Source organism: Agelaius tricolor, unplaced genomic scaffold (genome assembly GCF_023055355.1).
Source record: "Agelaius tricolor isolate 1412-34295 unplaced genomic scaffold, bAgeTri1.0.p SCAF_34, whole genome shotgun sequence".
NCBI classification, from domain to species: domain Eukaryota; kingdom Metazoa; phylum Chordata; class Aves; order Passeriformes; family Icteridae; genus Agelaius; species Agelaius tricolor.
This window is the reverse complement of record NW_027269294.1, coordinates 2,155,336-2,182,342: the sequence shown is the minus strand read 5'-3', so window position 1 is coordinate 2,182,342 and position 27,007 is coordinate 2,155,336. Positions and strand designations below refer to the sequence as shown.

Genomic DNA, 27,007 nt, shown 5'->3' with positions numbered 1-27,007 from the left:
GGGGAAAAGGCAAAGAAGAGTCTTCAAATAAATATTCTAATTTTTGACTTTGAGTTCTTGGACAGAAGAAGTAATTGAGCTTACCTGAAAACCACAATAGAAACAGATATATTAAGAGATAGCCAACAGGATTATAATTTTTTTTCTGGTTTATTTTTGGTGATAATCTAATTTCTCTGAGGGCGTTCATGTAAGAATCTTGTGTCCCACCTTATGTCTTTTTGACCAGTGTTTGCAATCCCTTTGTATAACCTTTTCAAAATTTTGTACAAATTCTGTAAAATTTTTTTCTTCATATTCTTCACATTCTTTGCATTTCTCTGATTTTGTGGAAGCCAACTGAAAAAAAAAAAGAAAGCAATAGTAAAGCAGGATACCAATCCGTTCATTCTGATAGAGAATTAGGTTTTTTGCCCTGTTTAGGGGAATAATTCCACTGAAGGTAATAGGTATGGAAAATATAAGTGGAGCCTTCCATGGTCTGTGCATTTCTTGGCTTTTTGAACAGGATTGTCTGGGAGAGGTAGATCACTTCAGTGAAAAATGCAAATGATTGTCCCTCTGAAAATTAGGATACTTTTCTGCCTGTGTCTAACATATCTGACTGCAGGTACTGAAGTGCAAACTGTCCTTTATACACACACATTCAACACCCTACCACATGTAAGCATGTACAAAAGTATTTGCTTTGATAGGAATCCTGAAAGTCTTTTTCTACAAACAACTGATTTTTCATTATTATGAGTACAGGTCATAATCTCATTACTTTTCATCTCACAGTTTCTGTAACAAAAGAAGAATTTCTGCTATCCAATAAACATTTGGATTTGCCTTTTTTCCACACACCATTGGTGTTGCTTACCTTATTTTTTTTGAAGCTGTCATTTCCATTTTTCCATATGTTCCACACATCCTGTGTTTTACTACAATTTTTGATACGGCATTCTTGAAATATCACTTCTGTCTCTAAGAAAAAGCACCTCATTACAAGTTCTTGGCATTCTTCCTGAAAAAAAAATGCAGTTGCAATAGTTTACGATTAAAAAAGAATAAGCAAATGGAGGTCATAATTTATTATATAATTTAAACCACAAGTATGATATAAGTGAGACGTAATCTAAGATAAAATCAGCCACAAAGAGACTGGTTTTTACATCCTGGGCATCTTTTCTTACTATTCAAATACATTTGAATATTTGCAGAGATGGGCTGTGAGAGCTAAGAACAAAAAGATCAAGCAGTTTGCTGAGATGGGGTGAAACATATTGTCTTAGTGAAGAACATAGGAAAATAATTAATTAGGATAGGAACCTGGCATATAACTAAACATAGTGGAATTAATTTAATATTATGCTTAGTAGTTTTAACACTTTAACTCAGAGACCTGAATTCAGAATGGGCAAGAGAGTAGAGGAAGTAGGTAATGCTCCCTTAAATAAAAAATGAATCCCACAATTATTTTAGCACTGTTTGCCTTGATAAAATGACTTTGAATCACACCATCACAGAATAGTTTGGGTTGGAAGGGACCTTAAAGATCCTGTACTTCCAACCTCTCTGCTATGCACAGGGACTCCTTTCTGTAGGCCAGGATGATCAAAGCCCCACCCATGATCCCTTTCAAGTCATTGATTTTAGTTGCAGATGACTAAATAAGGATAATTCATACCTGCTTGCATAATTTATTATAAGCACATTGATTAGAAGTACTATTTATTCCAAGGAAAATTATTTGATTTTAGAACAAGTCTACTTTAGGGGATAATTTCTAATAAGGCCATGAAGCCACCATAGTAAACATTAGTTATGGTTATATGTGAAGTTTACTTACATCCTCATCTGCGTTTGCAGTGTATAAACTGACATCAATATCCTACAAGGAAATAAGAGTTGTAATTATAAACATTGGCTAACAAACACCATCCCTCTCCCTCTCACTAGCACTTCTTAGATGAGTGCACTGCTAAATATTTTATTAAGTCTTCTTCTATGATTATAGGAAATGCTGACTGTTTCATGAACTTACTTTGGACGTCTTGATCGTTTGCAAATCTTGCAGAACTTCTTCCCACTTGCAACGACCTGCTTCTGTCTTTGGTACATAAGCACTGGAACAGAAGAAACTCAGTGACCACTAGGCTAAACAGGAGGGATCTACAACATTCACGATGAAAAAAAAGAAGACTCAGCATTTTAAGATATTAGAGATACAGTGTTTACATGTAAATACATATGGCAAATGTTTGGGGCAAGCAAGCGTATATGAAAAATTATAAAATCACACAGATACATAAGTACAGTTTCTCATGTCACACACAGTATAAACAATGTGGGTTTTTTAGAAGGCCAGATTTATAGAACATAATGCAAGAAAAAGGTTCAATTACCTGATGTAAAATACCTAAAATTCTTTTAAAGTGTTAAAATAAAATTCCAAATCCACTCTCTGAAGTGACTGGAGACAAGTAACAGCTGTGATAGTAAAAATAAATAATTTGTGGTTACTGTCTGATTTGCATTAGGTTTGTATTTACCATAGGAAGAAGATGATTAGTCCCATTTCATTCTTTAAAAGGCAAAAGCAGTGGCTGTTCAGAAGCAGATACTGCAGACAAATACTTTTCAGGTGTGTTTTCTGGAAGACACAACCAAAGTGATACCTTGTCACCATTTGATTCCACAGAATTTTGCTTTATTACTGACTTAATTAACCAATTTTCCAAGACTTCCAATAAAGACAAAACCCTGTTGTGTGTAGCTGGAAAGACCAACTGATTTGTAGCTTGGAGAAATACATAATCACTTTACCAGACAGCTGGTAGAAAACCAGATGCTGAAGGCACACTGTGAAAACCTGAACTCATCCTGGGCTCCCTATTTATTTATCAATTCATACTGTAGGCTGCAATTAAACACAGAGTCAATATTAAAGAACTTTTGTTTTCCACCTCTCCCCTGGCTACCATTTCTTACCCAAATTCAATTAATTCCCTACAACCTTAACTCCAATACTGTGGCTGCATATATGTGAGGCTCTACATTGAATGCATCAAATACTACAGTTATGTGTACACATGTTAAATAAAATATTTAGATATAGTACGTACTTACATTTCTTTACACAGTTTATAGGTGTCTAATAGTGGGCAGTGATGCATTTAAGAATTTCCTCAGTGGAGTTTAGCAACTGGAAATAAGGAGAAGCTGTGAAAAGCTGTGCATTGTCCATCAACAAACATTTCTCTGTGCACAGCCCAGTAACCTTTGTTCCAAAGTCACAAACCCTTCAATTTAGCTGATAAAGTTCCCTCACAGACTTAGGTTAATTATCTGCTGCAGTGCAGTGGTTTTGACCCAAGTTTTAATTCCTTATCCAACATGCAATACTCTATAACTACTCAAATGACGTTCCTTTACCTGCAAACTCCTAAGTAAATATTTTTAAATGGACCAGAAAACATAATAAAAGGAGAGCTGTGCAGGAGTAAAAACATCCAAATGGGAGGTCAGTGCATGCACTATCAGGATTGCAGCTCACTCACTGAAAGCTACTTTAATAAAGCAGAGCCAGGAGAGTAATGATCATGCGACTTCCCCAAAGTATTTCTAACAAATATTTGCTACTCTCTTAAATAGAAAACGCTTCAAATACATTGCAATTATTTTGTTCCCAATTCCCAAAGATAGAGCTGAAATAACATAGTTACCTAATCCTACATAAATGTCCACATTCAATAATGGGATGCAGTTTCAGTCCCTTTAATCCCCTTTGCTTGTCCAAAACCTGTTCAATAAAAGCCATGTCAATGAATGATACTGGACAATCTAGATTGCAGTAAGGACAGAGCAGGTAACATCTCCTACATCTTCTGAGCAACTTCCATGTGGAGGATGCCGTGTCATGGTCAGCAAAGTAGGTCTACAAGCAAGGCTAAACCTGTCCCTACTTACACAACAAATGGAAATTGAAAATATGAGTACTAAAGCAAAATATTAAGTACTTACACACATATATTTTTCAAATGTACGGGATAAAAAAAGGAAAATAATTATTAACTGTATGGACATGGTCAAAAGAGCTAAATCACTTTGCTATAGCATGATAGAAAAGCTTTATCCTTTTCACAGTTAGCATTGATTTGAAATTGCTATGTTATTTCTTCTGGGTTTGGATTTTGTTCATTTGCTTTCGTTAAATCTGCATACTACCTTCTTTCATTTGATATGCTAATCCTTAGAAAATACCCTACTTTGGTTGGGTTTGGGGTATTTTTTACTATTATTATTTAAGTGAAGTCAGAAGTAGCCTTATGGGGAAACTCCAAGTGTATTTAAAGAAATTTTAAACCTGATTGGTGGATACAGCTGAAGAAAACATGTTTTAACTCCAAGTTTTAAGAAAATAATTTAAAGTATACTAGAAATATTTTACAATAGCTGAACATTTTTATCATTCTACAAGCTGGTTTTTATGAAATGAGATGAGGTGTCAACAAATTACAAAAGACTTATGATGGGTCCATAAGCACAAACCAGCTTTTTAATTTATAATTAGTGTTACGGGGCCTTAAAATTTGATTTGAGAGGGAGGCCCAGTCCAAAGGAATTGTCAAATTTATGCTGCAGCACAAAGTTTCATGATGAAGAAATAATATATTATGATATCTAGTGAATAACGGACCAGGGTTATCATTAGTTTGTCATTTGTTTCCTATTTTAAATAATTGTTTACTCTAATGACACTTCTTAATGATTGAATGTCTGCATCTTTGTTTTTCCTAAATATTGTAGGTAACCTTTATTATGATAAATTATAATTGTTAGAGTAAAAGAAATGCTTAGATTTTAGAAGTAATAGAAATCTTGTACTGATGATAAATATGTGAAAAATGTACTACATGCATATTATAAAGTTTGTTCATAAAGAGGTTTCAATGTCAGCTACATCCCCCAGCACACTCTTTTGCAGACCCAATGCAGGCCCATTTTCTACTTGAATTTCTTAATTCTTTCACCCAAACTATTATTCAACAACAGAAGCATTGCAAGCTGGCTTAGAAGCTTTTACAAATAATTCTCCTACCTTGAACACATAATGTTATAATATAAAAATTTTCTTTGGATAACGTCTGGGTTTGATTTCTTACTCTGTGTAATCATTAACTAATTACTCTCTGTGTTTGTTATATCTCTGGTAGCTTGTAGCTTGTGTCCTGATTACTTGCTACTCTAAAGATTAAAGCCTTTGGAAGTGAATATATGCTCTTCCAAAAATACCATATACCTGAACTTTTTTATTAATATTTTCTTATAAATGTCTCCTTGAATCCTTGAGATAAGATATTCATAAACAAGAAAATTTCTTTCCAGGCTATGCCATTTGGTTCTATTGGCAAAGGCCTTCTCTTTTTTCTCCTTATTTTGAACTGTATTTTTATTCTTTATTTATATCTTTATTCCTCATCTGCTTCCTTGTTCTTGAAAACAAATGACCGGAAGCATACACTGCACTCAGATCTTATGAGGGATTTAGAAACTGGTGATACTGTTTTCAGTTTCTGTGGGAAAAAGGGAACTACTGCCAGTGTTTCCTTCAGAACTGGTGGCTCAGACCTCAATATGTTTCCCTGCCAGAACTTGATGTGCACTTCTTTCAAAATCTTGAAATGTCCTGAGAGTCTTTCACCATTTGCAAAAACTCTCACCCTATAAAAAACCCTACAGCCCTGAAGTCTAACCTTCTTAATTGTTGATTATTCTCGAATTTTCTTTAACTTCTTGACTTCTAGCATAGTTTTTTCCTTGATCAGCCCCCTTTCCTTGTTCCCATGAGCAAATCAGCCTTCTCAAACACCTCTCTCTCATAACAATCTATTTTTCCCATTTCTCATTTCATTCTGTAGTACAATAGACTTCTTGCACATTACTCATTATTATTATTTTAGTCGGTCTCTTCTTCTCCCCTGTTCTAAAAATATGTGTCCTCAGCATTTTCTCTCTGGCTTCCTGTGCAGCAAAGTACTTTAAATCTTCTTTTCTCTGTTACTGCTGCAAATTTCCCTCTAAAATCTTACCATCACCTCCAGCTCCTTCCAGTCCTTTGGCATTTTATTAAGAAACGTCTCATGCATAAAGCAGGGGTCTTTTTAGACCTGTATTCAAGTGCTGTTTGCATCATGTAGAGCTGAGTTTTACACCCACTCATCTGCATTGTTGCATCAATTCTTCTTCTGTGTTTCTTTTGCCACAGTAATTAGAGCCTCCTTCAGTGAAGTCTGCCTCCTCCCCCAACAAAATCTCACCCGGTGGCTCTTGCTCTGCTGTCCTCGGCTTGTTGGCTCCACTAATGAATTATTCTGTCCTCTTGCTCTAGTGCAATTATCTTCAAGGGGACAAAGTACCAAGTAACTGCAGAGCTAGAGCGATGCATCTATTTGAGGTTTTGTATTGTGCATAACACTGGAGCTCCTTCTCTCTGCTCAGAAGCATACAGAATGTCAGAGTCCATAAGACTGAGAAGAAAATGAGCTTTTTTCTCTAGTCCTGTACCAAAAGAACATTCTTTGCTGATTTTTTTCCCCAGGGGCGGAGCCATGGAGAGTAATGGAGAGTAAAGGTTTCATAAACTAGTGGAAGTGACTTCAAGAGGAATGGAACCCATAAATAAAGCAGTACTTCTGAGCTAGATAGAGGTTTCCATATTGAGCCCTTAAATAAGTAATTTTGAAATCAAATTTTCATGGATTATGAGTAAGTTTTAGAGAAAAGACATATTCTAACTGCCTTGTCATGGAGTAAATGCTGAAAGTCAAAGAAGAAGATTCACTGAAGAATCTCTCTGCTTTCATCTCTAAGTTAGTTTAGGCTTCTTAGAGGAAACAATCAAAGGGAAACAAAGAAAAAAAGCCCTGAATTTGAATTAGCGTCAGAATGTAATTATTCAAATTTATAAAAACAGAGAACCACATTAATGTTCTCTGAGACAATAAGAAACTCTGTTGCAGATGCTACCTATACGTACAGCCCTCAAAACCACTGCCAAAACCCCCTTATTTTACATCTCTGATAACTTCTGAATACCATTTGATGCTGCAACTATTAAAGAGTTGCTTCCACACTACCGTGGTGCCTGAATCTGTTGTAGTTCCTCTTCTCCCTATCACTCTTGGCACTGATAAGGAAATCTGCCCTCAAGCTCTGCCCGGTGTTATCAGCAGCTCTCCTCCTCAAGGTTTCAATGTAAAGAATGAGCTTTTCATGCTTCTGTCTGGCTTTCACTTACTGAACCAGAAAGGAAGCCAATGGAATTACTAGGTCATAAACTGAATCACATGGCTGAATGATGGTCTGGCTGAGAGCCAAACCATGCCTTGCTTTGTTAAATGTTTAAGCTTTTATGACATGAAGTGCTTCCTTAAAAGTTTTGAATTTAGCTAGAGTTAGGCTGGCTAAAGCACTTTTTCTCAGCAATAAAACTGGGTATTCTTTAAATATGATTCCTGTTTGGTTACTTTCCTTTCACCTCTCTCCCACCAAGAACTTCTGTTGTATAGTGGTGACATTCTTGTGGAGTACTATCCTACATGGCTTATTCTGCTTGTATCAGGGAAATGTTAGCCTTCAAAAGAGTTTTCTCAGTAATCATCATGGCAGGAGACTCAGTTTATATAACATTTTGAATTTATATGTTCTTTGTTTGCTCAAGTAGTTGTTGATTTGCTTTGGCAGTCCTTTCTCCTGTATGTTCCTGGTAATTGGCATTTATGCTAGAGAGTAAAGTTTGTAATGCCTGTTGGAAAACTTTACTGAAAGGTCACAGAGTCATTGCTATTCCACTCAATACATTAAACATCAGAAGATAAAATGTAAGAAGTTAAATATTTTCTTTTGACCTTTACTTTCTTTTGCCAAGTGTGCTTGAGGCCCAGAGCTCCGACTATTGCCATGTGAAGATGTGCCCTGTACTTGGCTATAGACCTTATATTTGCCAGGTGGCAAAATCTAGTCAGGAAAGAAAGCTAATTTATGCTTCCTTCTCTTTTCATCCTTCCATGCAATGTCAGTTTTTTCAAGGTATCAATCACTCCTCAAATTGTGAAAGATCAACTTAATGTTTTCTTGATGCAAGGATATATAATATTAATGCTAGGTTAGCTTGCCAGACACAATTGACCCAGAGACCCCCTGAATTTTGCTAGTGACAAAAATAATTTAGCTCAAATACACAGCAAAGAAAAAGTAGAGCAAAAAACTCATTTGTAAGGCACAGATGGTTAGATGTGACCATTTATCCCCAAATGACACCCTTCAGGATGCAATATGTAATAATTAGTTAAAAGGCCTTTCAGAATAAGTTCTCACAGATAAATAAACAGTGAGAATAAAAAGATATTAAAAATGTAAAGGGCATTAATAAAACACATAAAATAGAGCCAAAACTCAAGTTTGTTTAACAAAATGTGTCCTGATCTATACATTTGCTGTTAGGCACTCCTTGTAAATATTATTTGTGATATTTTTATCATAGCAACAAATCCCCAACAGGGAATGAGAACACAATTATGGATTAAATTTCTGTGCCTTTAGGGTAGGATATTAACAGCTAGAACAGTATTAAACATGGAAACTTGAACAGCAAAAAAAAAGATAAATGATGTCATATTGATGCATAAAATTGAAACCTCTGAGGCCATAAAAATAGTTGTTACAAGAACAGCTGCTGGACAAATAATATCTCAGCCTTGGCAAAATACTCAGCTTAAAGACTGTAAGACCATACACTGGTAGAGATCTGTAACACACTTGTACTAGATAAAAGACTAAAAATAGCAAACGCAGTTCTCAAAATTGTGAAGTTACGCAAGTTTCAGAGCTTTTTAAAAAGAATTATAATCTCTGGCCCTCTCTTACAGTGATATTTTTACTGGAATTTGCTGGATCCTGAATTAGAGGCATGATGCAGTTTGAAACATTCTACTTTTTATTCTGCTCCTGATGTTTTTTAAAGAGCAGAAATAAATCCTAATATGTGACAATTGTGATAGCTTTCCTGAAACCAATGAAATTTTTAATTTCCAGAGTTGTTGAGAATTTGACAAAAAAATTAACCAGGAAAAAATAGGTTCATTGAACAATTGAGGAAGCAGCACACAGACCACTGTAAACTGATGAATAGGCAGAGAAAACTAGAATCAGGATCCTAAGAAAGATGAGCCAAGTAGCTCTACCACAAATTTATTTCATATAGGATAGGCATGGAAAAGGAAAAAAATTTTTGAAAATAAAGTGTTCCTGTTTTACATTCTTTACAAATCACTTATAAATAATAATGCAAGAGGACTTACAGGAACAGGACAATCATTCTTAGTCTTTTATCTTTCAATACAGAAGTGATTATTGGAAAAGCACTAGTGTGTGTGTGTGACAGAAAACTCCCCCTTTCACGTGCATTTGGAATGTATTTTTGTGGCATGTAGCCATTATGAGCTTGCACACTGAACCACTTTTTACTACATGTAGCAGGGGCTGAGTGCAATACAGCAGTAGTGTATGTGCAACATCCACATTGTGGTAAAGCATACTGGGGGGATTAGTTAAAGAGCAGATTTCCCCATAATATTTTCTTTCAAGCACGTTTCTTCATCATTTTTGAATGGTACAGCTAGAAATCAATCTTATTTCATTCCAAACAAGGGCTGATGCAGGGTTTTATCTGGCAGACACTTATGATCTCTATATAAAAATAGAAAAGTGACCAGGGATATTAATAACTGTATGTGAGACTGTGTGCCTGAACACAACTCAGTTTTCTGAAGGCAGTACAACCCTGCTGTGGTAGGGTTGCTTTCTGTGGCTTTGCTTTGCTTTCCAAACAGCTTACTGCTTCCCTGCCACCACAGCAAGGTACCTATTTCTCCTGAGTGGAAGCACAACATGGCAAACTATTTACTTTGCTGTCTTGCAAACAGTGAACAAATTTGGGTTTTGGCAGATACCTACCCAAACACCATACAAGGTCCCCCTGGTTGATAAATTTAAAAGTTAGCAAAAAATTTATGGCCATTCACATACAACCAGGCACCTTCTGGTCTAAAAAGCATCGTAGGCTGTTGTTGTCCTATTATTTCTCTAGAGTCTCATATTGCTGTTGTTATCAGACTTCTAAAGTCCATACCACTTGGGTGTGTTCTTACAGCTGCCAATCTTCACTGACTCCTTCTGCTGCAGGCTATGCCCCAAGAGTTCAAGGCACCTCCAAAGCTCTCCCAGACTGCCTAACCGGCCCCCTTTTATCCCAGTTATCTTCACTGGTCATAGCTGCAGCCCAATTAAGGGCAGCCAGGACCTCTGGGGCAAAGCCTCTATACAGATATTCAAATACATTTCCTCTACTATAGTAGGCATTATTATGCACATAGAGACACATGCCAGTGTGCAACTGAAGGCAGTGGGGAAAATTCATGGGAATTACCACAGATGAGTCCCAAGCTGCCACCTGGCTACTGAAACATCAGTGACTATATGCTGGAATATGTTTAGACTCAGCTTTATACCCAAGTTTTATGACTGCATTCTCTATGACACGCTGCTCATAATAAAGCTCTGGGCGTCTCAGTTTGGGACCCCAAAGAACCAAGGAGCCAGCTGACTCTGTACATGTCAGCATTAATCTTTGGGGTTTTTACAAAACTTCAGTGATAGCATTGGTTGCCTATTTCCAGAAGAGGAACAAAATCAGAACAAAATGGTAGTGTTACATCTGTCTCAGGTCAGAGTGAACATATCAGCACATTTTAGCTACTTTGATAGATTATACCAACTCTCAAACAACAACCAGAGCTGTTGCCAATACAAACAATGCAAAAAAAATTATTAGAAGGCTCAAGACAGCACAAGCTTTCTCCAATGTTCCTTATGCCCTCTCCATAGGACACTCAAACTGGCTAATGAGCATAGCAGAGTATGGCTGAGATGTGCATGCTGAAGAATTTTACACTTTTCTTCCCTAAAACCAGGAACTTCCACATTTCCAAGCTTCTAAGCTCACTCATTTTTGCTCCTACTCTCCAGCAATTGAATTTCTGAACTATTGTACTAGACTGCTCCTCCTGAGAACACACACCTTGAAGTCTCCTAAGCTTTTGCAAGAACAGTTTCAGCAGCATTTCAGACCCAGGAAACAAAATGGTCTTCCTAATTAATTTTTTGATTTTTCCATTATGCATTCATGTCACTACTGTCTGCTGTCTCAGAAAGTTTTTCTTGCAATCGATTCGCCTACATTTAATGCTACTATTTGTTTTACACTTGGAATTATGTTCCATATAATGGTAATATTACCCATAAGGTACGTTCTACAGGAGACAAGCATAGGCTAATGAAGCTAAGGAACATAATTCCTCATAATTCAGATCAAGTTTTCTAAAAGTCACAATGTCACAATGAATAAATACTTGAATAAACATGCATATTATTTTCACACATTGCAATGGAGGAAATGCTGGCGTCTACCCTTTTCCTGAAAATACGTATTTTATTTTTTTGTGGGTTTGACCTCTTTATTTTTCTTTCAATTCACCAGGCACTGTGAGAACATTTTCATCATTTCAAAACTGAGCAATCTAGCTGAGAGAAAACAAAGCTGCACCGCACCAATCCAAGTTTGTGGTCAGCTGAAGGGATGATAAACACCAGTTTATTCTATTTGTTTCAGTGAGAGTGGAAGCATTTATACTACTCAAATGCTTTGCATATTTTTTGGAAAGGCGCTTCCCTGACCTTCAGAAAATTGGAGGGATGGTGAGCAAAAAGAATAACTGTTACTTTGAGAATGCTACATTTTTTTTCTTCTAAATGAGAAATAGTTTAGCTAGTCACATTTAACTCACACAAGACAAGACTCAAATATTTGATTATTTCCAGTCCCATTTCTTTGACATCCAGACTGACAAAAATAGCAAGTAAATTACAAAACAAACCAAAAAGTTGTTGTTTACAATTTGATAGGATAAAACATTTGTAACAGCTAAGAATCTGAGTGTATAAGTGAAAAAATTGCTTAAATATGGCATTTTGGTTTCTTTCTGGTTAGAAATGCCAAGCAGGATGTTGAAATAAGTATTTTTCCATTTGCAAAAGTTTTAATTGGTTATATGAATTAGAGAAAATGGTCCTTTAGAAAATAATTAAAGTATAAACAGAAATAAAAATTAGTTTTCATTACTTAAATGAGGGCTATTTTGTTTTCTGATATTTAAGTCCAGACAAAACAGGTGTCATAGGCTGCTTTGAAATAAATCATTCTGTCCCAGGTTTTGGATGCTCCATGCTTTTGATATGGTTTGAGCACTGAACTCTTAGGAAAGGTACTGGCAAAACCCCTCAGGTCCTAAAGAGGGCAGAGAATGGCTTGTAGCCCTTATGGAACCACATTGCTGTTTAAAAGTCACTTTTACTAAGTGTAATATAGAGCTTGAGTTCACTCTCAACACTGTATCTTGCTCATAGTTTCAGTCAAATTAGTTTATTTTTAAAAATTGTCACAAGTGCAGAGTATATAAATTTGCACTATTTCAAGTTGTTCATCTTTAGCTGGAGAAAAACTACTAGAAAATTACTTGGTCCTCACTGTGCCCTGTGTATCCTGAAATTGCACACAGTTTAAAATGAGACTTGAAATATTCATGTTTCATTTAAATTATGCAAAATAATCTACAGCAACCATAAAATCTTACGAATCTGAGAGATATTTTCAGTTACATGAGGGCAGGAGATGAGTGGGGGCTTCATCAAAAAAAAAAAAAAAAAAAAAAGGGAAAAAGACAGGAAAAAGAGGGAATTGTTTCAAAAGTAGAACATGAGAAAAGTTCAACTGAAATGCCATAAAGGAAAGCTCCACTTTGTGCTCTGATCAGCTAGAGACAATGCAAATGGTAACAGCAGGTACCTACAGCAGAGCATTTCAGCCTGGGTTTATGCCCACGCTCCTGAATGCCAACAGAGATGTTCAGCAAAACAACCATCCTGCTCCAAACAAAGAAGTGACATTAGTTCCTCCTCTGTGCTTACACAGTGGAATTGCTCTTGAGAGATTGGCTACTAAATCAAGCACTTGGCACATAGGACTTCAGTGCTACATAGTGCTTCTAAAGAGGATTCTTCAACATTCTGGAGGAGCTCTTTGTCTCACAACACATCTGCATATCACAGCTTAGTCTCTTGTAGTAACAGCATTTGGACTCTTCTCAAAATGGAAAAGGATACAAAAAAGAAGAAGAAGGACCTTCCAGGACATCTAAATATTGCCTTTTGCCATCATGTTCATAAGAGCTTCTGGAGGGGGAAGTGCTGGGCAGAATGGCTAAGTAAATTATACCACTGAATTTGGATTATGTCTGACCTTGGTTGAAGCAGTTGTTTTCTGCAGACTAAAGAAAAATTTAGTCCTAAATTATTTGGCACTTTGAGAATTGTTTTCTTAAAGATGGTAGCAAAAATGGTCAGTATTAGGATAAAATGTCCTCATATATCACCATCAACTCTACTTAGCAACAACTAAAACCTGAGTGTTATTAACATTATTCTCATCTCAGTTCCAAAACACAGCACTGTACCAGGTACTTGGAGGAAAATTAACTCTATTCCAGTCACAAGTGCATGAAGACAGAAACTTACATCTAAAATGCCACAGCATACCTCTCAAGCTAAATGGGCAATTTTACCTGCAAATCAGCAGCAGATAGAGTGAGAAATCCTGCAGCTGATTCATATGATTCCAGACCTTAATGTTGATATATTATTTTATCATCTCCCCTTTGCATTAGTATCATGATGCAAAATGAAATTCACATCATTTACTACAAAAAACTTGAAAACCAGGCCTCTTCAGTAGCCCAGAGAGTTGTATCTTTGAAAGACTGAATCCACCAAAATATGCTTGAAAAGTCTAAGATAATGTAAATTATGGCACAACCGTTCATTCTGAATAGCAGCAAGGGAACAGGAAAATGGGGTTGGTCTCCAACTGTGTGGAACAAGATAATGAGGTGAGAAACATCTCTTTTGTATGAAACAAAAGGAGCATAATGTAGGCAAAAAGCCATAGCCCATTAAATAATACTGTGTTTGTCTGGAATTGTAATAAAACCAAATTAAAAAGGAAAAGCATGCAGTTATCTGCTTTGTTTCTGTGGGGAATGGGAAGTCACAGGAGCAGTCTCTCTACTTGTATGCAGCTACAGATTTTTGGGAAACACAAACAACAGGTTCAATGAGTAAAAATTGCAGAGCAATTGGGGAGAGAGAAGAGAAGAGCACAAATTATGCAAATCAAGGCTCTCTGCTGAAAAGTTTGCTTGAATGTGAGACAAGGAGATGTGAAAAAAAGCATACTTAGGATTCAAGAGAGAGAGAGAAAATACCCACACAAGAATTCAGCCAAGACATAAAGGTTAACAACTCCATTTTGCAAAGAGTATTGGGAGACAGAAATAATCTGGTGCATTGTGTCACGGTGCAGGAGAAATAGCTACATTTATAGCAGCCTTTTCTTTGGAAGTTTAGTTGGAAGCTGTCTGAGAGTGTAGAAAAGAGAATTGCATGACAAATATGTATTTTAAGATAAACTCTACTTTTTTTATAACTACCAGAATTCATTGGAGTGACTGTTATTTCTGCACCTGTTTTTCTTAAATCTATACATATAAATGCCACTGTGAGGTCTTTTCCTCCCTCCACTGCTGAAAAACCTCCTCAGGATATCTGTTAGAAAATACTGGGGGATTGTGATTGTAGTAAGTCCAACAAAATCCAACATTCCCTATAAAAGGACTTAATTAATCATCCATCTTAGAATGAAGTAAAACTTCTAGATTGTATTTAGAGGAGGAGATTTTCTTAATTAAAAAAAAAAATTGCTAGTACACTGCACTACACTTGAAGATGCTTTCATTTGAAAGTAAGTTGCCATGGTGACATTTTTCTCTCTTTCCTCTAGGAAAAAAAAAAAAGAAAGAAAGAAAAAAAAGCACTTTCAATAAACTTTCCCCAGTATAACTTCATTCAGGAAAGTATTATTTCTTGGCTTGGATAACTACCACTGAATGCTGTGAAAGAACAGTGATTCAAAATCTGTGCTGGACACCCGTATGATATCACTCCCCTACCATGCCTGTGATTCAGTCAGCAGACAAAATATGTAGGCAGGAGGATCTCAAGAGACTGTAGAATGACCCATGGAAGAGACTTTGTTTGTTATCCTCACTGGGGAGCTAGGGAATAGAAAATATTGCATCCATTTCTCCTTGGCAACAATCATGAAAATTGTGGTTTTTCTAAGTTATGGAATGGTTGTTTCATGGTCTTCCTCTTGTTCCCGCCACCATCTGGAAAACTTGGAGACAGGACACATCTTCATTCAGCTTTGCAAAAAAGGCCTGATTCCAGCTTTGGCTGGGGATGTCAGAGGACTGAAGTCAATGGAGCACAGACAGGAGAAAAATCCTGCTTGCACTAGTGGCTCTTAGTGAAGAAATACACCAGATGCAACATACATCACCCCACGTTTTTTAAATTTGTTCTCATTGCTATGTTAGTTTAGTGGTTTATACTAAAGAAACATGTCAGGGGAAACTTTCATTCAGCAATCTCCTTAACAATGACCCTCCAGAAGCACTGAAGGCACCACAGCTCACGGACTTGCACCAAACAGGAGCTTCTTCAGTGCCTTGGCTAAGGGCTTGTTTGTGAGCCTATAGATTAACATCTCCTTTGCTCCCCTGTCAAGTTCCCAAGGATCAGCTACCTTCTGACTTTTTGTTTATGGCCTCTTTTCTTCAGGTGTATGAAGACAGCTCATAACAGAGTGGCCAACAGACAGATTCTGTTACTCAGCCATTCTGGTAATGGAAGGCTGATTTGATTCTGGGAAACTGACTGTGAACCTGGGTTCCTAAATCTCTGCTAATATTGTAACTACCTGTCTGTTCTGCAGAGAGTGACACTTCTTTGAGCTGAAAACTGGAAACTGTTCTCAAACTTCTGATATCAGAATGTACTTAAGTTAGCTTTTGTGCAGTAGCTTTAAAGACTATTTTATATAAATAATCTCCATTGAAAACAAGAGAAAAGATAGCTCATCTAGAAAAGCACCATATAGTTCAAGTCCTTAATGATGATTAAAGATTTAAAGGAAAAAAAATCTGTACAAATCAATCACACAGTGCACAACGATATACTTATTCTTAGTGGTTAAATTCCTCAGCTTTTTTCCTAACAGTAGATTACTCTACTATGATTTATATTTTCAACTAATCTGCACTTTTAATTCTTCTAAGGGACACAACATAGATGTTACACATGTATGCTACATCTGGCTGTATGTTACACCTGCTGTTAGAAACTAAGCCTTATTGAGAAGGATGTTGTCTTTTTGTTTGTACCTTCATAGCTACATCATTCAGTGTGTATAAATATAAGAAACAGCATAAAATTGTTAATTTAAGAGATGATAAGTTAATAGCAAAAATACCAAACTTACGTATACCTTTAAAAGGGGTAGTGGTATAGTTGTATTTCAAAATATTCACTCGCTTTGGAAGCAAACAGAATTGCTTCCAGAACACATGAGACTTGTTTTAATTTATCATGAAGGATGAAAGCATTTAATTAGGTGAGTCATAACAGAGGCAACGTTAGTGTGACCACGGGGCAAAACAAACTTGCTTTCTGATAGTCACACAATCCTGCATCTGCAGCTTGCTGCAAGAGTAATGGCTTTTTATATTTTTTTAAGAGCTGTTGAGAAAACCCTGTAGTCAAAACACCACTGGCTGAATGTGCATTTGAAATTCTCAGTGAAAATAAAGACTTATTTCCTTGTTATGCATTTGATTTTTTTCACAGCCTTAGAAGAGTAAATAACCCTAGGTTATTTACATGTACTACAGGCAATCATTGTGGAAGAACTGGCATGCTCAAGACAGTGCCTCAGGACCTGCTTCCAACTTTCCATAGCTTTTATTGGTGATGCTTGAGTTCCAAATTTTTCTCCAAAATCAGGAGGTCTATATTTTCTTGCTTTTAATAAAAGCTTAGACTGATGCAATCATTCTGGCACTTTGCATGAAGTCATACGAAGCTATTGGATAATCGGTAATTCACTCAAATTTGAGATGATTAATTGGTTCTGTGACTTCTGTAGAAAAACGACTGGAAAGCCAGCAGAAAAGATGAGAAAGACTGAGCATAGGACTAATTAACATAAGAATCATCAACCAAAAGAAGAATTAATATGAATAAGAGAACAATGTGACTTGTAGCCAATGAACACTAATGCCTCTCCTTGCTAAAATTTTATAAATAGTGAAGAGTTTCAATAGTCATTGTGCTGGCTTTGTGGAGGCACCATCCAGCCTCCATTTCTGGACAGAAGTGTCAATAAGTCTAATACCTCAGCTCTGTGTGTGGATCTGCCTCTTGCACAACCTGTTTTGGGACAACACCAAATGCTAATGACTTTGGGATTATAAAAAGCTGACCTGGCCACACTGCCTACTGGAAATGCAACTGCTACCAAATCATCTAGGAGATAATATGTGGGGAGCTCTGAAGAGTGCTACAGAGGCTGGACACTTTCAAGGATTTCTCCCCACAGTAAAGAGTGTAGTAAATACTCTCAAGGATCAGGGGTTTTGGCCTCACATGTTGTGAAATATCAGCCAGACACAGGGATTAGGACCGAGCAGAAAAGTTGGCCAGAACTTGCTGTGTCACAAATCAACTGAAAAATATGAAAAAACCCCAGACCTATTTATGGTGTGATAGTTAATTCTGGTACAACTGAACAACAAGGAGTGGAAAAAAACAACGTAAAAATTATAGAGTGTAGGGATTTAATCTAAAATACCAGAGATGTTTACAAGCCTTAAATTTTCTTTATTACCTACTTTTCATGTTGGGTTGCAAAATAACATTAAAAGCTTTGCTGAAATTTTAGAAAAAATGTCATGTTGTTTAAGTCATCCTTACCTGACTCTGCAGCCTGCTCAGTGCTCCAGCAGAGTTTTGTGTTGGCCGTGCTGTCCCCAGCATCCTGCCTGCTGGACCAATACTCAGAGGAGAAGCACAGCATCTGTGTCAGAAAACTACATTTTGGGGCCTACATGGGGGGGGGAAAAAAATGTAAGTATAAAGCCACAATGGATTTCTGAGTGGCTTTCAGCCTATCCATTAAGATAATTCAAAGCAGGAAGCCTCTTAAATTTGGCGAGTAACTTCTGCAAGTCCCCTGTATATATTCTAAATTAATGGAAAACACAAGACAGAGATTTTGAAAAGGTTATTTTTCTTTAGATAGTAGAATCCCATCCTTGAATTCTGTAGGATAAAGGGGGATCCCCTGGAAAACGTGTATTGTCAGGAACGGATAATTTCTGTGATTTCTCATGACAATCATGGTGACTATCTAACAAGCTCATTGCCCTTTTTATTACCTTTCTACAGATGACACAATAAAATGCAATTGGAAGGTTTCCCTTTTCTTTTATAAATTTTTTTCCCTAGATTTGTATTCAAATCTTGCAAGTTTTACGGTTGGAAGAACAAGCTGATTTTTGTTCAAGCAATAGATTTTGCACTCATAGCAAGGCCTTGAAGAGATACAGCAGAAAATGAAAGCATGTTGACAGAACAGCTTATTTGGACATTAATATTAGTATTTTTATAAAAGTAGTCCCAACATAATCTGCAAGAAAATAAATGTGTGAAGAAGGCTCCCTACAGAACTTGAAGAAGCTCCATCCTCAGAGGTACTGAAAAATCAACCAAAGCTGGAGCAACCTGCTGTGATGTCAAAGTCAGCCCAGCTTTAGGTGGGAGGCTTGAAGAAGGGTTCTGTAGGTGCCTCTTCCAAATATGAACTATACAATGAAATTAGGCCTTGAATCAAAAGAAATGTGGTGGAGCATGGAAATACGAAAACACACACAGATGTGTGACTGCATAAGCGTTGTCTTCTCAGAAAATTTAGCACAGAGAATTTCAGAGATACAGACTGAGAACACAGTCTTGTTTCTGTAATGTGTAAAGGCACCATTGCCAGTTTTGCAGCCGTTCAGCAGCTGGGTCTCAAACAATAAGACTCAGTTTCAGTTACCTGTATTTTGATCAAAGTGAACTTATTGGAGCTGGAATTTTCTACAATGAATTATTTACTCAGGGTAGTGATTTTCTTTAAAGTCCCCTTAAGAGTAATTCACTCATTTCCAAAAACAAATTAGCAGAAAACATGCACTTCTTTAGTATAAATTAAATGTTTATAAGTATTTAATTAAAGCTGTGCGTTGTGGTAGCTTTTACAAGTTGGGCAGCCTAGAAAACCTGCATAAGCTTGGCCAAGTCCTGAGTGGCTTATTTTATTTGCATAATTGCAGAAGATATTTTTTGGCATTGTGTAGGTGGTGTCCAGCAGTCCCTTTTTTGACATCCTCCATCTCAGAGCTTCCAAGGCAGGCAGAACATTTTGTGGGTATGTACACAGGCGTTCTACAGGAACAGCATTGTGAAGGCTTAGGGGCAGAAAACAGTGATGCTGCTGGTGCACAGAAGTGGAATTTGAGTTGTATGACCGGATGGAGAACACAGCAAGGAATCAATAGATGGTGGAAGTGAAAGGAAGGAGAAAGTTTGAGGGTAGCAGAAGTAGAAGGATTTATGATCACTAAAGCATATTCTACTCAACTTGAAACTCAATCCCATGCTCACTGCCTTTCCATGAATTCATAATTATGAAAAGGCATTAAATCTTTAATCAGAGTATGATGTAATGATTTCCTTTTTCTTATACAGCATTTGTGAACCAAAGGGATTGTTTTCACAAAGGGGACCAAGCTCCTGGAAAAAACCAAACGAAACCAAACCAAACCCCTGTATAAATGGCTTTGTTTGACCAAAAAGGTGTGGAGAAAAGGAGACACAAGATCACAGAAAGAAAAGCTGGGTTCAATGACAAAGGCAGCTGGATGCAGCCCTGAGCCTTCTCCTTGCCTTCATCTAAGCATCTTTCTGTGATTTGGTCACACTCCTTAACACAGATTTTTCACAAGCAGCCATAATTTTCTGAGCGCTGTCTCACAAGAAATCCTCCCTTTTAGCTACTTTGCATATCTGCCCCTAGGATGGGATGATTCATGCTCCCCAAGCAAATATTTCTGGTTGCTATAGTCAGCTAGCTCAGATGCTAGCTCAGGTTTCTGCAGGGTAGATGTTACAGTGTGAAGAAAAAATGTGTCCCTGCAGAGCTTAGTTCAAAAGGGCTGCAATTCCTCACAGCTGCCCCTCACAGAACACATTGGGGGCTAAAGTGAACACAGACAATCCTAGACACTGCTAAGCAATCACTTAAAAATAAAAAATTATCTCCAGGTATCACATGCTGGGCCCAAAATATTTAGGCCCTTCCAATATTTTTGCATTTGGAGAGTGAAATTCCTCTTTTCTTATCCTTTCCTATTCTTTTGAGAAAAATTAACTAATCCGTGATGAAGACGAAAACGGGTAATATACTGGTAAGTGATATATATATATATATATATACTCTAGACAGCGTAAAATCACATTTCTTGTGCCCTTGTGCCCATGTAAGTAATTAACTAAGGCTGTAGACTTTTCTTATTCAATAAAAATTATTGAAAATTAAATAAAATGAGTGAAAGAAAGCTGTAAGCAGTGAGGCCGCACATGTGAACCCCAGTCTGATGGCTTTGGCCATCACCAGCACCTAGTGTTGGTCACTGCAGGACAGGTTTACCCTTGGAATCCCCAGGCTGAGAAGAAGCACCAGTGCAAGCCCAGGTGAGCTCTCACCCTCCTGTCACCCCCTCTGCTGCCCAGCCTCTCCACTGCACTGAGCCCAACTAATCCTAGTGTCAGCATTAATCAAACCTCAGGAATGTGAAGCAACAATTGACCTATTTACCCTTACAAGAACCAGCACAAAGTAAACCTCTGGGAGCCACACCATTGCCTAAGTACACTATCAGGGAAAGATACTGTACTAATTTCTTTTCTGGCAAAGGTTACAGTACTTGAGCCTTTGAGAGCCACTGTGACTCATGTTCCTGTTTTTATAAGCACACTACACATCCTCATTCTAGCTGATATGCCTCTTCTGTCTGTATTATTTTCATGGCATTCAGCCTGAGGCAAGTTGGCTGTATGGCTGATGCTAACAGATACAATTCATTATTTTTGAGCACTAAGTGCTCAAAAGCTATCCACATGAGTGTGCTCATGTTGATAGCTTTTCCTCTTACAAGCTCACTGAAAGCTTCCAGTTGCAGCTTTCAGAAGTCAGGCACATAGATTCCCATAGAGAATTCCTTAGCTCTGGAACGGCAGGTAAGGGCTTCTTCCCTTACAAGAAAACAGCAGTTTTGTCACTGGCCAGGAAATATGCAGGCCCCACTGGTACAAGTGCCATAATTCTTAATTACCCAAAGCAGCATCAAAAGACGCTGCAGAGTTCATGCCCAACTTTCTGTCATGTTGCTTATTAACCAAAAAAGAACCAATGCTAATAGTATGCTAACAACATATTAACAGCTAAAATTAGTTTTAAGATATGTGAAGTAAACCTCATCACTGTTGTTATTCTTTTACCGAAAATGGGTTTTCTACCAGATATGTTTATCACGAGATTTTTAGCTCAACAACTGCACTGTCCAATTTGTATCTTCACAAACACAGTCCATGGCAGACGGTGACACAACACAGTCAATAAGATCAGGTTCTTCCTCCAGCAGAGACAATAAACTATCCCACACTGTCCTTATGTACAGCTTAAACTCTAGGGAAGAAAATTACCAACACTTGACATTCAGTGCCTTCTGGAAGACACTGCAGCCAGGGAAAGGTGCAGTGGGAATAATTTCTGGCTAGCAGTTTAGAATATGGTGGTCCATCTACTCAAAAATAAATTGCAGACAGTAAATATTCTTCTCTTTTATTTTGACTTACAAAATGACATCCTAATATATTTGATAAATTTCAGCATGAGTGGGCTGGATTAGCAACTTCAGTATAAGACTTTTTTAACTACCACAGAGTGCAACCCTTTTAGTCTACATATATTTTTATACAACAGTCTTTTAAAAGCAGTTCCTCGGTGGGCAAAAAAATTCCATCCACCATTTTTTTGTGAAGAATATTTAAGCATTGACATTAGAGTTAATTGGTAAACTGTTAAATTGTTCAGTTGTGATGTATAGCAGCTGTATCAACAATGTCTGAATGATCACCCCATGCTGCCACTAAGGACTTAGTTCATCTGTTATAGCATGAAATACTGTATGATAATTTGTAATGATGCAAGTATCTGGTAACTTGCTTATAATAACTTATCAGCAGGGACAACAGCTTAATTATATAATACATCTCCTGATGGCTTCCAAATATTTCTGCTATTCCTCATTAACTTCTAAGGGAAATAATAAGTAAATAAATAGGAATCAGCTTTCTTATTTTATAGTAGTACATTGGTTTACAAATGGAAGACAGAAAGCTTTTATTAGCTGCCAAGGTGACCATATTCTTTGTGCTCTCAGCATGATATAAAAATTTAGCCCTAGCCAACCATAAATCCTGATGGATGATAGAGAATAGGCGCCAGGTTAGTTAAAGGATGTGGAGGAAATCCTAGACCAGACTTTTCAGAGTTGTGCAGACTATTATCTCAAAGGTGACACTCAGCCCTGGTCAAGTGGGATCTCTGTTTACACTGATCAAGTACAGGCAGCTTGGATGAAATGCCCTTCTCTCCTGGTCCTACCTTCAGGTTCATTCTGAGCACAGGATCACAGGATCCATCTTGGGAACAGCAGTGTTCCAGCAAGAGCAGAGGAACCTCCAGTGTGCAGGGACCTTCTCTGTTTGGCACAGAGGCAGTGAGAAGGTAAATCGGTGTGGGATCAGTGATATGAAACCAGAAGTCCTTTCCTCTGTGTAGGTATCAGGGGCCTCCAACCTGGGTCTGTCCCATTAAACCTTGGCTCAACAAGGAGTTCTGAGCATGCATTCCCATAAGGAACCATTAATAGTGCTTTCCACTAGAGTTTGCTCTTTGCAGAAACAAACTCTATCACCTTGTTTGTTAACATGTCAGTATTCCTTCTTGGAATGAATTTCTGTCCTATCAAAACCTGTAAAATGGGAATCAGACAGCTCAGCTGAGTGAGAAAATGTCTTTAAATTTGGGAACTGCTATAGAAAATGAGATTTTGCTTCATAAACATTTCTCTGAGAAATCAGTAGCTGATAATAAGTAACTGAGAGTAGGGATTTCCTCCCTCCATTTTGAAGTGATTACTTTTAAAATACTTTTGAAAATTAGAAAAAATTTAGCATGCATGGAGAGCAAATGGACATGTTTGGGACGTTCTTGTTTTGCCTAGCACTATAATTTGGTGTAGAGAATTGGGAATGTATTATAATAATGAGAATTGTAGTTAAAATAACCTTTAAAATCACTCTTTCATTATGAGTGTTTAAGTGCCCAGAAAAGCCTCAAAAAAAAAAAAAAAAAAAAAAAAAAAAAAAAAAAAAAAAAGAGGAATGCATGAGTATTCGCTCTCCTGGGTTTTAGCTCCTAGATGGTGCAGTGTTGAAATAGAGAGTGTAGCAACAAGACTGAGTCATGGAAAAAAGCAAAAGAAGCAGGAGGAATAAAATCTGTACTTTTGCGCAGACTAACAAGCTTGTTCCAGAAACTGTGCATGGGCTGCTGCGCTTCCCTGATCCCTGCAAGCAGCAGCAGGGACCCCCACTGCGGGTCACAAACCCCACTGTTTGGATAGGATGGAATGTCTCACAGCCAGCTGCTCCACACTGCCTTTCTCCCTGCTGCGCTAGCAGGAGATGAACCCTGAGCACAGAAAGGGAAACGTTGTTCTGGCAGAACCCTGAACCTGACACCAGGAGATTTGTGTCAAATATATCACTGCCATGGCGTGAAGGATGCTGGAAGCTGAGGATTAACTTTTCACTCATGAGAAAAAAAATCTAGCATTATATTATCCATACTTCCCAACTGTTCTCCATCAGCCTGTACCTCTGTCCCCTGTGATCCTTCTCTATTTTCAGTGAACTCCTAGGCAGCCTCAGAATGGATCTTGTAGGATCATATTTACAGGAAAATGGACATGTACTAAATGGACCAGCCTAAACTTCTGGAACTAAAGAACAAGGTCACCTTTGTGGATAAAAAAGCTGATGTTGCAAGAAGAAAGAAGAAGCAGAAAAGTTGACAGACAAAGGGGTGTCAACCCGAGTAAAATGACGCTTACAGCATCTACCAACTAGAATAAGAAAGAGATGCTTGCTTGCTTTGTGGACAAAGTAGAGCTACCAATCAAGAGATGCATGGACAAAGCAGAGCTACCAATTAAAGAATGTGTGACTGGGGAGACCAAGATAAGAAGTAAAGATAAACAATGTTTAGAAGGACAATAAACAACTTTTGCTTGATTCACATTGAATCCCACAGGGTCCTTTGGTCTCCTCAGGATCTGACCATAATCTTATTTTTCCCAGAGAATTCACACATTCATAATGACAGCAAGACATAATGCATCCATAATGACATCATAGAATTGTTTAGGTTGGAAAAGACCTTTAAGATCATTGAGTCCAGACAGTAACCTGAGCACCACACCTAAGTGTCCTTTAAAGATCTTCTGTATTGGCAACTCTACCACTTCTCTGGACAGCCTGTTCCAGTGCTTGAGCACTCTAGGTGAAGAAACTTTTTCTATTACTCAATCTGAACCTTCCCTAGCACAACCTGGGGCTGTTTTGTCTTGTCTTATCACTTGTTACTTGGGGAAAAAAGATCAATCTCCACCTTGCTACAACCCCATTTCAGGGACTTGTAGAGAGTGATAGGGTCATGCCCAGGCCTCTATTTCTCCAAACTAAATACCCCCAGCTCCCTCAGCTGCTCTTTATAGGAGCAGCTCCAGACTCTTTCCCAGCTCCACTGCCCTTCTCTGGACACCCTCCAGCACCTCAGTGTCTTTCTTGCAGTGAGGGGCCCAGAACTGAACACAGCACTTGAGGTGTGGCCTCACCAGTGCTGAGTACAGGGGGACAATCCCTGCCCTGCTCCTGCTGGCCACACTATGGCTGATCCAGGCCAGGATGCCACTGGCCTTCTTGGCCACCTGGGCACAGCTGGCTCATGCTCAGCTGCTCTCAACCAGCACCCCTAGGTCCTTTTCCACCAGGCAGCTTTCCAGCCCCTCTGCCCCAGGTCTGCAGCATTGCATGGGGTTGAACTTTGGCACTTGGCCTTGTTGAAACTCAAACAGTTGTCCTCGGTCCCTCGATCCAGCCTGTCCAGATCACTGCAGAGCCTTCCTACCCTCCTGGAGATCAGCACTCCCACCCAACTTGTCATCTGCAAACTGACTGAGGCTGTACTTGACGCCTTTATCCAGATCATGGATAAAGATACTGAACAGGGCTGGCCCCAGCACTGAGCCCTGGACAACACCATTGGTGACTGGCTGCCTTCTGTGTTTCATGCAGGGCCTGTCTGGGGATGCAATTCCAGCAGTTTGTCTCTCACACATCCCTGGATATCCCCATTCCCAGAGCCTGGCCCTGTACCAGGGGCTGCCCTCTGGTGCTGGTGCAGAGCAGGGCACAGATATAAAGGCATACTCTAAGCTTCGAACAGCCCAGTAGACTCCCAAATTTAACACCTCTATTGAGCTATAAATATTGTTTGTTTAGACTATGTTAATCTATAATTATCTTTTTCCAAGACAAAATAACTAAGTGGTATGTTTCCATTTAACTGGTACATGCCAAATTAATCTGTAACTGTAAATAGAACTAAACATCCTGAGAGACAAAGGAGAGACAAAGGAAGCACTTCACTATGTACTATGTACTGTGTACTATGTACTATGTACTATGTACTATGTACTATGTACTATGTACTATGTACTACTTGGAAAATATAGCCAAACATGCTGTGATAATTATCATCAGGAGTTTTTTCCACAGTATAAGACTCTCTTAAAAGTAAGTTGCCTAAAAATATCTTCTCTACGCAGAAGGAATTGCAAGATAGTGATTGTGCACAGGAAGGAGAATTTCCTATTTGACTTATACAGATATAATTTTGCAGGTTGTGACAATACAATCTGTGAAAAGTTTCTGTTCCCCACATCTTTCCTTCTTTTCCAACCTATATGAATCTATGAGTCTATGACTAGGTAGAAAGTGTTATTTTTAACAAGACTCACCAGTGCATATGTTTACTCTTGTTTGCTACTGAGTAGAATCTCCATAGAACACTTCTATCATCTACAGAAACCCTGTCACTGTTTTCAGCAAGATTCCACTGTCTGCAAATTTTCTGTTCTCTGCCTGCATTTAATGCTCTTTCAACCGTATACACTAAGAAGTAAATAACTTTTCCCCCAGATTTTTGCCTCTGTCCTTGCTATATTAACCAGGCTCAGAGCAGTAGCTTTGTTTTCTCCTCATTTTTGCTGAGTGAATTTGTTAGCAAACAATGACAAATTTTCATGAGCTAGCACCAGTTTTCTCTAATTGCTGATTTCTCTAACACAGCAGAAATAGAGAAACAGGTGCCAAGTGCAAGGTTAAATACAGTACTTAAACTATGTATTTAATAAGAAATCCTATTAGACAGTTTTAAAAAGCATTTAATAATTTGAAGCTAAGCTCTAAGTTCCCTCATCTTTCTAATGAAGGAAAAAAGTAAACAAGAGGATGTCAAAAGTTGTGAAATACTCACAAGTCTCGGAGTGCTGAGCAGCAAGTCGACACAACACAGAAGTTAGGATAAGGTTTGCACAAGTGACACCAGCAAATGCTCCACCCCCTCCTCCATTCTGTTTTACTTTCAGTTGTTACATAAATAAATTTGTACCTAATAAGGTGGAAGTTACTCTCAGGACAAAGAGCAGACTGTAGGGAT

At 37.9% G+C, this 27,007-nt stretch overlaps 1 protein-coding gene across 2 annotated transcripts; it reads right to left on the bottom strand.

Moving 5' to 3' along the window:
• Window positions 1-135: 135 nt before the first annotated feature.
• On the bottom strand, window positions 136-27,007 carry IL15 (interleukin 15). 2 transcript variants are annotated; one of them, XM_071452392.1, is made up of 7 exons: window positions 26,825-26,994; window positions 18,028-18,157; window positions 2,535-2,635; window positions 2,027-2,108; window positions 1,832-1,873; window positions 863-1,006; window positions 136-339 (listed from the first exon to the last, which is right to left on the bottom strand). In XM_071452392.1, exons 2-7 carry the CDS (start codon window positions 18,088-18,090, stop codon window positions 187-189), a joined length of 585 nt encoding a protein of 194 aa, XP_071308493.1. In that variant the 5' UTR covers window positions 18,091-18,157; window positions 26,825-26,994; the 3' UTR covers window positions 136-186. The 2 variants fall into 2 exon arrangements, with proteins under 2 accessions (XP_071308493.1, XP_071308494.1); XM_071452393.1 differs by lacking the exon at window positions 1,832-1,873 and having other exon boundaries at window positions 26,825-27,007.

Excerpts from the sequence above, each read along its gene's own strand:
- IL15 (XM_071452392.1), bottom strand. The coding sequence starts at position 18,090 with ATGCTGGGGACAGCACGGCCAACACAAAACTCTGCTGGAGCACTGAGC. Across the intron at positions 1,007-1,831 it reads CTGCAAACGCAGATGAGGAT|GAAGAATGCCAAGAACTTGT; the intron begins GTAAGTAAACTT and ends TTTTTTTTTCAG. Across the intron at positions 340-862 it reads ACAGCTTCAAAAAAAATAAG|TTGGCTTCCACAAAATCAGA; the intron begins GTAAGCAACACC and ends TTTTTTTTTCAG.